At 40.9% G+C, this 12,079-nt stretch overlaps 1 protein-coding gene across 1 annotated transcript in view; it reads left to right on the top strand.

Annotated features, from left to right (window-relative positions):
- LOC126480650 (protein phosphatase 1 regulatory subunit 21) overlaps window positions 1-12,079 on the top strand; it is a 200,122-nt gene that overhangs the window by 140,576 nt on the left and 47,467 nt on the right. The window contains exon 8 of the mRNA XM_050103882.1: window positions 5,540-5,676. Within this exon, the coding sequence (XP_049959839.1) occupies window positions 5,540-5,676 (137 nt within the window). The remainder of the gene's footprint in view (window positions 1-5,539; window positions 5,677-12,079) is intronic.

Raw genomic sequence — 12,079 nt, 5'->3', positions numbered from 1 at the left:
CAGAACCGTCTCAGCCTCTGATTCAGACCCTCCACTCGGCTCTGTACCGAAGGTCCGCAGTCAGTCCTGTCGACGATGCTGCAGATGGTGAGCTCTGCTTTCATCCCACTAGTGAGACTGGCAGTCTTCACCAAATCGGATAGCTGCCGGAAGCCAGAGAGGATTTCCTCCGATCCATAGCGACACACATCATTGGCGCCGACATGAGCGACCACCTGCATGGCATCCGGAAGGACCCTTTCCACATCTGGAATGACTCCCCCCGGTATGCACTCGGAGTGCACATTGGTTTTCTTCCCCTCTCTTGCTGCCATATCCCTAAGGGGCCCCATTATGTGCCTGACATTGGAGCTCCCAACTACCAGTAAGCCCACCTTCTGCGACCGCCCGGATCTTGAAGACTGAGGGGCAACCTCTGGAACATGACAAGCAGCCATGTCCGGCCGAAGATCAGTATCAGCCTGATACAGAGCCTGAAACTGGTTTGTCAGACAAACTGGAGAGGCCTTCCGTTCAGTCCTCCAGAATGTCTTTCGCCCCCTGCCACACCTCGAGACGACCTCCCACTCTACCACAGGTGAGGGATCAGCCTCAATGTGGGCAGTATCCCGAGCAGCCACAGTCGTAGTCCGGTCGGGGGATGCGTGGGACGAGCTGGCCGTCCCCCACAAACCCCCATCCGGACCCCCACAGTGATGCCCATTGGCAACAGCCTCAAGCTGTGTGACCGAAGCCAGCACTGACTGAAGCTGCGAGCGAAGGGATGCCAACTCAGCCTGCATCCGAACACAGCAGTTGCAGTCCCTATCCATGCTAAAAAACTGTTGTGCAAAGAACGTCTGAACTAATCTACAGAGAGCACAAACAATTCGACACCAAATTTAAACGGTTATTAAAATACAAGATTGCCTAGTAAATGCAGTAATGCTGCTACTTGCGCACTGCTGACACACTGCTCGGTGACGAAAGGAAACTACGCGATTTTACACTATTCAGGTACTAAAACGCGATGCTACAACTCTCAAATACTATGATACCGAAATTTATGATTAAACAATGCAAATACCAAAAACACACAAAGAAATTAAGAATTAAAATATGTAACAAATGCGTGAGCTAAGAGTATACGACTTGCTGCTGCAGCTGCTTATCCAACGGCGGCAGGGAGCGCACTGTTTTACCCCTTGTCAGTCAGAATCTTACAGCGAACCTTTTACTGAATGGAAATTTCTTTCCGCACTTTCTTCTCCTCATGATACGGCCACTGGACCAGTCTCCATTCATAACTAACTGCTTCAACATGTCAGTGCTCCACAATGGCAACATCTTCTCCGGGTGTTTAACCGTATTTGGCTCCAGGGTGACTTCCCTTCTCAGTGGAGGGATAGCATCGTGGTTCCTGTCCTTAAGTCTGGTAAGAACCCCCTGTTTGTCAAAAGCTATTGGCCAGTTAGTCTGACAAATGTTGTTTGCAAGTTACTGGAACGGATGGTAGCCTGTCGGCTCAACTGGGTCCTCGAATCTCGGGATCTGTTGTCCCCTTACCAGAGTGGCTTCCGAGAGGGACGGTCTCCAATCGATCATTTACTTCGCTTGGAATCCACAGTTCAGCAGGCTTTTTCCCAGCATTGCCATTTGGTTGCAGTATTTTTCGACCTTCGCAAGGCCTATGACATGGCTTGGCGCCATCACATCTTTCTTACACTTCATCAGTGGGGTCTTCGGGGCACACTCCCGATTTTTATCCACCAGTTCCTGTTTCATTGCTCGTTCAGGGTTCGGGTTGGTACTGTTTTTAGTTCTCCATGGACCTAGGAGAGTGACATCCCACAGGGTTTCGTATTGAGTGTACTTATTTTCCTTATTGCTGTAGATGGACTTGGGGCCTCTGTCGGTCCTTTGATCACTCCTGCTCTGTATGTGGATGATTTCTGCATTTGGGTTAGTTCCTCTTCAATGGCCTCTGCAGAGTGGCAGCTATACGGCATGCCTCTGCATGGACCCTCTCACATGGGTTTCAATTCTCTCCTTTAAAATTGTGGGTGGTCCACTTCTGTCGCCGTACTACGATACACCCCGATCCGGAGCTCTCTCTCAATGCACAACGATTACCTGTGGTCCCACAGTTTCGTTTCCTGGATCTTCCTTTTGACAATAAGCTCACTTGGCTGCCTCATATCAGACTTCTGAAGGTAGAATGCTTCCGTAAACTCAATGTCCTTCGCTTCCTTGCCCACACCTCTTGGGGTGCGGACCGCTCCGTCCTTTTCTGCCTTTATCGGGCTTTAGTGCTATCTCACTTGGACTGTGGTTGTCAAGTGTATGGTTCGGCTACTCCTTCCACACTGCACCTCCTGCATCCGGTCCACCATTGTGGTATCCGTTTGGCCAGCGGTGCCTTCCCTACTAGCCCTGTTGATAGTCTCCTGGTTGGAGCTGGGATCCTCCCCAATCCCCCCCGCCACCTCCCCCCCCCCCCCCCCCCTCTTTCTGTTCGGCTGTCACAGCTTCTGGTTTCTTATGCAATTGCTGTCCGTTCCTCTCCCGCTCATCCTTCCTATTGTAACCTGTTGCCAGACAATGGACGTCACCCACCTGATTCCTGCCGACAGGCGGGTTTACTGGTTGGGCTCAGCCTTGCATCTCTTTGCCGTGATTTTCAGCTTCCTTCTCTGTTCTGTCTCTCAAACTGTCTGAATGGGCCACATTTGAAACAAGGGACTGATGACCTTGCTGTTTGGTCCCTTCAACACGTCAACCAACCAACCTTCTCCATCCTTGTCAAATAAGAACTTGCTTTGTCTCTAATGATCTCATTTTTTAGCACTACATTAAACCCTAATCTCCTTTAAACTTGATGGTGTGGCGTGTGCTGATGGGATGGATGGTTGTTAAAGTGAAATGGTCATTAGCGGATGATCTCTGGGACACCTGCCTCACCTTGCAATTAGGGTTCCCGAATAAGTTGGACTTTCCCTGATTCTGTATGTATTTTCCTATCTGCTTTCAGAATGAACATGGATTTTGTTCACAACCAAGATCCTTCCAACCACTAAAAAGTGATTGACAGTGTAGTTCTCCAGAAGAATCAGCCTGATATTTAAAAAACGGAATGTAAGGTGGTACATTAGACAGCATCACCTTTATATCCAGAAAACCCTAGAATGTATAACTGTGATCCAAATTCAGTGAAATTGCTTTGGAATGGTGTACTGCTTATTAAAATGACAACCACTAAGTAAAGTGAATATACCAAATATAAAGAGTATGGACAATTGCCTATTCTGTTGGGGAAACACAATTCTCCAATGCAAATGAAGGTGTAGTCTCTCTACCCACCCAAGTGATAGTATACCCAGCTGTGACCTTATCAAGTATTCCAAGCTGCAGCACTCCGAAAGTAACTGAAATGAAATTGCCAGGACAGTGCGTGCATGCAAACAATTTGTTTCACTGTATGGAAGACAAAGTAAATACTCATAACTTTCTTAAGTTGGGCATTTAAGAGCCCATATTTACTAGACAATATTTTCCTGTTATGGTTTATACTACCTCCTCCCAAAATATGTAAAACTAAGAGCTTGCAGAGGAAGGGATTTGTTTCACAATTCAAAGATGAAGTACTGCTCACTGATCTTAAGGTATGCATTTTAGAGCCCATGTTTATGAGAGCTTTTTTGCTTTGAATGATCATTCCTGTCATATCCTTGGATATTGACCATTCCTCGTGGGACACCTTGTAAAGTTTTTCTTGAGATGTTATCAAAAGTGTATTGTTTTCTTTGACTGAGCCACTCACAATATATATTACATTCTTTTATCTTTTGGTCATTTATCTTGGCTGGAATTTGCTACATTCTCCTAACACTCTGATGTCTTCAGATTGTTGGTGTCTATGATATTTGCAGAAATTTCTTAACACAAACATTTCCACATGCATGAGATTATTATGGCACAAGTATTTTTTTCATCAGCAGGCTTCATTGGATCAAGAGGACATAGAAAAACATAAATGAGCCTACTATGAAGGCTTTCATGGCCAGATGTCTTAGTTAATGGTTAGTTTTCTGGGTTGTATGACAGTGATCCAGGAAATTTTTCAGCTCCTGACATTTTGTCCAGAACTGCTGTGGACTACTTCGGAGGTGCTCCTGGCAATGCTGTGTCTTGCCGACTGATGAGTTGGACATCAGAGAGCAACATAAATACTGTCTGAAATGGGCTTGCCAAGTTTACATGTGATCAGTGAAGCTCAAACTTAACTTTAGATTGCACCTGTCAAGGATGAAAACTTACCTATCGATTCTACAGAGTCACTGTCCATATATTACTAAGTTTCGTGGCTTATTTTTTCTGCTAAAATTACCCTATGCTTTCAATGTTTTCTCTATATAGCTGCGGATAATAGATCATCATTGTAGACAAAATTTTCGTTTCAGAAAACTTCACTTCATGATTTCCTGACTGTAAAGCATGCTCTGCTACAGCTGATTTTTTTCTGTTTTCCCTAGTCGGCAAAAGCTTTTATTTTCTTTCAGTCTCGTATTCACACTTATCTTGGTAGTTCGAATCTAGATCTTTCCACAAGTACATGGAATCTTACGTACCCCACTTGCCAACAGAGGAGGGCGTTTATTCTTTGCAGATCAGAGTGCTTGACATACCAGTATTTTCATAGTTGTTCTAAAAACCAGTCTGATATCATGTTTATATAAAATCTCTCTGGTCTGATCAGTTACTTTTTTTGATAAAGAGGGGAGAAACTGTGTTCTTCCATCGCTGTGTTTTGTTGTTGTCACCCTTTGATACATTGTTAGAATTCATGAAGTAAAGTTGGCTATGCAAAGAAGCCACCAAACTATATAAGCATGGGGATAATTTTAACAGAAAAGAAGCAGCCATAAAACTTGATGATACATGGAGAGTGGCTTTGCAGCATCAACAGAAAAGTTTTTATCATTGACACGTGACAATCAGTAGTTAAGTTTTATCTCTGACAAGAATTATCTCTAGTGATTAAGTGTAAACTGTACCATATCCAGTTTATACGGTATTTACGTTACTCTCTAACATCCGACTCATCAGACAAGCAATATTCAGTGTCACCAGGAGCACCTGTGAAAATGTCCGGCAAGCCGTGGACAAAATTTCAGGAACCGAAAAGTTTCCTGGACCACAGCCATATAACCAAGAATACTCACCAGTAAATAGGTGAGACCATTCAATCTTAGTTTAAGTAGCACAAATGTTACATTTAAAATGTTAGGTTTTGTCACAGATTTCATTGACACACCTCTAAAGTTACACTTGAAATTTTTTGATAAGTGATATCAAGTTCCTGTAATGGCTATTCAGAACATATTCAAAACAAGTTGGAGAGGGAGAGTAGGTTTACTAAAGGTGAAAGGCAATTCAAGCTTTCCTTAAAGTTTTCACAATTTTTGTTCAAAAATTAGGCATTAATTATCAGTATAAAATGCTTGTTTTCAGAGTAATCCTGGGAAGATGCATGTTAAAATAGACAACTACTACTTTCCAGCTTGGAAGAGGATACCTTAAACCCGAGCTGTTCGGAGGCAGTCCAGGTTTGTAGCCGGGAAGTGTTTCGATACACTACAGCATTCGTCATTAACTTCATTAAGCTGGCCACATACCTGCAGCTACTGTCATCCCAGAGTAAGTAAATTTTGAGCAGACATTTCTTATTTGAGTAAACTTGAACTGTTATTAAGAGCCGGCCGGAATGGCCAAGCAGTTCTAGGCGCTACAGTTCTAGGCGCTACAGTCTGGAATTGCACGACTGCTACGGTCGCAGGTTCGAATCCTGCCTCGGGCATGGATGTGTGTGGTGTCCTTAGGTTAGTTAGGTTTAAGTAGTTCTAAGTTCTAGGGGACTGATGACCTCAGAAGTTAAGTCCCATAGTGCTCAGAGCCATTTTTGTTATTAAGAAAACATTTCATTTAGTTCATCTAAAGTATTTTACTGTATGTATTCTTGTATTATAGATAAGAAGTTGTTTTGAACATTGTTCATTTTTGCATGTGCATTGAACTTTTTATTAAAATAATGACACTCTACAAACTCTTAAGAGCATGTGTTGTGTTTAGCATACAGAAAAATAAAATTTACTTAAAATTCGAATGCTTTGTCACAGGTATTTCGGTAATCTTGTTCTGAAACAAAGCTTAAACTAGGGCCTCTTTGTACAGTAGTTTCTTGTCAGAGTCATGATAATATTTGTAATGCAAAAGGTACTGTTGCATAATCAAGGACTTGTAAATTAAAAGTAATAATGTAACACTCTGCTGGAAAATCTAGAACGTAATACAAACAGTGAAGTGAATGAACACAACCACATGCTATTGCCATAGTGAAGGCATTGAACAGTAGACTGGCATGTGAACAACAACTTGTTAAGTTGTTAATTATAGTTAATTATCAGACATCCTTCCTCCTGTGGGCCTATTCTTTTGTAAGTATATGTTGATTGAACATAGTAAATTATCAGGCATCCTTTCTCCTGTGGGCCTATTCTTTTGCAAGTATACCGTATTTACTCGAATGTAAGCCGCACTCGAATCTAAGCCACACCTGAAAAATTAGACTCGAAAACAAAGAAAAAAATTTTCCCCGAATCTAAGCTGCACCTGAAACTTGAGATTAGAAATTCTAGGGGAGAGAAAAGTTTTAGGCCGCACCTCTAAATCGAAACAAAGTTGGTCCATTGTAATATGAGAGACAATTTAGGTCGAATGAAAGATGATACAGCTACAGTAGTTTGGTTCGAGTCGTAAGGTTAGCAGTTAAGCTTTACCAGGTAGCCATTGCTATGCGTCAGGTGCTCCATCCGTATTTATATGGGTACCCTTCCTTTTTTACGTGCTTCGTCTGGTTTGAACTGACTGCCTATTTTTCTTTGATCTGGTAAGTGCAATTCTCTTTGTTATAGGTATTTACGTCACTCTAAGCTGAAAATGCATTACTGTACTGTTTTATGCATTGTTTGTTGCATTCTGATAGTGAGTGTTTACGGTCTATCGCCACTCGCAGCATGGCTTGCTTTCGTGCATGCTACTGCCGCTTACAATTAAAAAGAGAGAGAGAGAGAGAGAGAGAGAGAGAGAGAGAGAGGAATCGTCTCATTAGCGAAACAATGGCAAGAGACTGCTATTTCTTGTTACTTACACTGTTGCTTTCTTTGATAATGACCAACAAGAACCAAATAATAGGCTGCGTATGATAGAAGATATTCTGAACGAGAGTTTAGCGAAGATAATGAAAATAATGAGCAAATGGCTCAATGACATTTATGTGGTTTTTTTATGATAGTGTCCGACAGCACTAGTGAGAATTTATACATTATTATGTTGGCAAAGTATCACACTGTAGAAGTATCTTTATTGGGTGCTAGAGTAAGAGAGAATCAGAATCAGTGACATAGCAGATGAGATACTTCATTGCTGAGTACAAAAAATATGACTCAAACAACAGAAAGTCCAGGTTGGAATATCAACAATTATGGAAAGGTTAGATTACTACTCACTGTAAAGATGGAAAGTTGACTTACAGACATGCGCAGAGAAAAAGACTGTTACACATTTAGCTATCTGGTGCCTGCTGCAACTCATCATGTTATCTTTACACTGCGTAAATAACTATGAGTTAATGAGAAGAAAGGTGTTTGCAAGTAACAAATGAATGGCAACCATTGAAGCCTACTTTTGGACTACAGTTCATATCTTCCCAGCCACAGCCAGGCAGTTGTGCTCATGAGATGCAGAATAAGTTGTTATGCCATGATTCACAGTTACCACCAGACTGCAGCAGTGCATGAAATGTAATGGTTTATTAACCCTATTATAACCATGTGCATTTTGTTTGGTAGCAAGAGGGCAGCCCCAAATTTTCTGAGAGTTTGCCATAAATTTTCTGACAACATTAATATTCCACAAATTTTAAAATGTTGTGTGAATCAGACCTCTGCTGTAATCTGTTTGGGTGGGACAGGAGCGGAGGGGTAACTTCAGAGTACAGCAATCATTAGCTCGTCCCATTTTCAACAACTAATGAGCCAGTCACATTAATCTGCAGTGATATTTTATCTTTCATCCCTTGTGAGCTTTACCATATTTTACATTGAGCATTTATTGAAGCATATGTAACACCAAGCCTTTTAACAAATGTTATTTATATTCTTTTGTGAGTAACTAGTCACATATGCACGTTGTGATATTAACCATTTTAGTAGTAAACTTGCTCTTTTATAAAGATACATTGGTCCTTCACAAACTCAGTTTTAAGTCCTTTCTCATAATACCATGTTCACTTTAACTGCTTTTTGTCATTCATAAACCTACTCTTCAATATTATCCGAAATGGAATACTGTGAAATAATTTCAACACGTAGAACACGGGCACTGGAATGCGGCCTTCCTTGTTCTCCTAAGCACTGGAACTGCCAGATGTTCTCTAAAACCTGGAACATCATCGTAAGATTGTTATGAGGAATAAATTTCTACATTTTACATTATGTAGAATTATATTTATATTCAGCAAGAACACTGATAATCATGCTATTGAGCACCCTGAGGGAGAGGGGGAGACAGAGACAGGCTGCTACTGTCTACCTGAGGCCTGGGGAAGCAATGTAGAAAAAGAAGTAAATGTAAATATTACAGTAATTGCTTCAATTCTTGAGGAATGCTGGAAATATGCATTTATATCTAATAGTGGGTTGGTTGGTTTTGTGGTTGTATGGTGATTCAAGGACCAAATGAAGGCGTCAACAGTCAATCATTCACTAAACAAGTCCTTAGAGAATGACATTGCTAACAAGAAGTAAAAGTAGTCTAAGCAAGTTGCCAGACTGTGTGAAAAATAATAGGGCAGGGACATGCAGAGCATTTACAATGCTAAGAATTAAAAGCACTTTCTGTAAATGTATAAAGATGTTCAAAATTGGACAGATGTGTATGCCAGAGACTGATGAAAGCCTCTCGGGGATCATATGCAGTAAATCTGAAAAACTAAGAGCTTAGTGATGGATATGAAATGTACAGCATGTTATCTCACATTCTTACAGGCTGTAAATTCTTATTTTCCTGTAGATTTGGTATTTCACTTTTCATTTCTATTGTTAACTACTAAATTGTGACAGTGTTAAGCAGAAGTCGTATCTTCTATGCTCCCAGATAATATTAATTTTTGCTGGAGTGTACCACTCTTTTGCTTAGACAATACAATATCTTTTTTAATAAATTTGAACAAATTTAGTCTGAAAATAAACTCGTCTAACTGAGACATCATTTATAGTGAATAAATGACCAAAAATATAAAAAAGCATAATTACATTTATATTTAGCAAGGGCATTGATGATTATGCCATTGAACACCCTAAAATCACCACCACCACCACCACGTTCTAGAGAGAGAGAGAGAGAGAGAGAGAGAGAGAGAGAGAGAGAGGGGGGGGGGGGGGGGGGGGGAATCTTCGATATATACAGGGTGTTCCACCTACACTTTTCACCACCAATATCTCTGGAACCACAATAGGTATTGGCAAACTGCTTTCATGATTATGAATGTACAGCAGGGGCTCACAAAAGTAAATACTATGAGAATTTCTAAACTGTGTGCAAATATTGGTTTCAACACAAACTTATCCTTTCTTTTAAGTGGACACCCCATAACTGAGCAAGGTGGCTCAGTGGTTAGCACATTGGATTCGCATTTGGGAGGACAAAGTTCAAACTCACATCTGGCCACCCTGATTTAGGTTCTCTGCGGTTTCCTAAATCACTTCAGGCAAATGCTAGGATGGTTCCTTTGAAAGGGCGCAGCCGACATCCTTCCCCATCCTTTCTTAATCCAATGGGACCGATGACCTCACTTTGGTCCCCTCCCCCAAATCAACCCACCAATTGATGACACCCCACACTATTCCATCTGCAATAACAACATAAGAAACCACACTAATAATGGTGTTGTTTGCATCGCAATATGTCAGTTACATTGTGCGAAACCAGAACACGAAGTTGATGCATGAAATGAACAAAATGTACTGCTATTGCACTTCCCGCAACACGAATGTGACCCGCATGTTGCTTGTAATCATGTTGTGATTGACGTACATATTCTTACTTTCGATTGCACACCGGCATACATTTTGTGTATTACAGAGAAGACCTAGGTTTGTTTCGTAGGTACTACTGTACGTTTATGTATGCGTTGCACCATCTGCAATGGCTCAGATGTGTGACAGTCATTAAAGATGTCCAGTACATGTTCTGTACATGGCATGTACCATTGTGTAATTGATGTACAGCTACATACAAGTAGCATGTATCCCTTTGACAGCCATTAATTTTGTTTACTCTGATGGTTGTTATCAGTATTTCGTTACCATTATGTCCATTGTAGTACTGTCAAAAAGTTTAATAAAGCATGTACAAGTAAACCGTGTCCTTGTTTTCATTCTGGTTGAGTGGACATCTGTATGTTTCCCAGGCCGCGTGCTAACAGTGTATATAGCTATACAAAAGTACAGTGTTTGTTGCATCCGAATATGTCAATTAAGTCGCGATTACGAGCAACGTGCAGGGCACTCTTGCACCGCAGGATGTGCAATAGCGGCGCGTTTCATTCATTTCACGTGCCAATTTCTGAGGATTGAACTTTCTTATTGCAATGCAACCAACACCATTACTATTCTGATTTCTCGTGTTATTGATTGCATATGGGATAATATGGGGTGTACATAAAAAAGAAAAAACACACATACACATTTAACGGAAGCTTAGAAACAGTCAGTGGGAAGCTTTTCACAAACCAAACAGTAATCTCCAAAAAATCGAGCAATATTAGGAACAATTACACGACTCTGATGAAACAGATGTGGCTAGTATAGGTGAAATGACACAAGCTTTTAAGTGGGGGATTACAAGCGACGAGAGTAGTGGTCATTTAGCTGTTTTTAATGCAGAGGAAGTTTTTGAGCTGGGCACAAAGTAGCCATCCAACAATTCATTCGTACCATATGGTCTCCCAAAGAAATTTCATCCCTAATTCTGGAATATCATTGGATCAACTTTTACTGAGATTTTAACTGAAACAATGAGAGGGGGCTGTTACCACAGAGTTCAAAGTAGGAAAAAATGTTCTTGTGTCAAAGGGAGGAGGTCAGAACAAAATAGGTAACTTACATCCAACAACTTTATTAAATTTTGGTTTTAGAAAAATTTTCAGAGGAGTTAACAATAGAATGATGCCTCTACTTGTGAAAATGATGAAGCAGCCTCAATCCTACCGTCCTGGAGACTCTATCATTACATCAATCAGAGACTATCGAGATGATGTAAGTAGCTGCAAGTAACTAAAATAAAATGTGCTATGCTCTTTGTTGACTTCTGTAAAGCTTTGAACTGACTTAATTGCCACTCTCTAGAACAACTACTGAAGTAGGTCTCAAAGAAAGGGCTGTACAAGTAATCCTGAATATGATAAAAGGAGTCGCAGCAAAGACAGCCATCAATATACAAAGAGATGTACCACAAGGTAGTTTACTTTACATGTTGCTTTTTGCGCTGTCACTGGAAATGCGTCACAGGAGACTGAATGAAAAATTAACAGGTCTGACAATTTCAAAAGTAAACTTCACTCTAAGAGCTTACCCCTATGTTGTTGTTGTTCTTGTGACACACACACTGGAAACAGCATAGCATCAGGTACAAAAGTAAATGAGGGAAAGGGTAAAATATTAAACATCAAACGGCTTGAAACTGTCTGTGTGATGTGTGCAAGGACAGCAGAAAACTGCTGAAAATTGTAACATAATTGTCCATTAAAAATGGCCATGAAGAACTGGAAGCGCATGATGTACAATGTACAAGTTGCCATAATAGTAACAAAGTAAGAGCATATGGACTATCAGACCAATTGTGTGATTCGCTTGAAGAGTTCCTAGATAACAGAACACAGCATGTCGTTCTCAATGGAGAGAAGTCATCCGAAGTAAGAGTGATTTCAGGTGTGCCGCAGGGGAGTGTCATAGGATCGTTGCTATTCACAATATACATAAAT

The sequence above is a fragment of the Schistocerca serialis genome, chromosome 1 (assembly GCF_023864345.2).
Source record: "Schistocerca serialis cubense isolate TAMUIC-IGC-003099 chromosome 1, iqSchSeri2.2, whole genome shotgun sequence".
Lineage (NCBI taxonomy): Eukaryota > Metazoa > Arthropoda > Insecta > Orthoptera > Acrididae > Schistocerca > Schistocerca serialis.
Note: the sequence above shows the minus strand (reverse complement) of the source record. Positions and strands in the feature narration are given on the sequence as shown.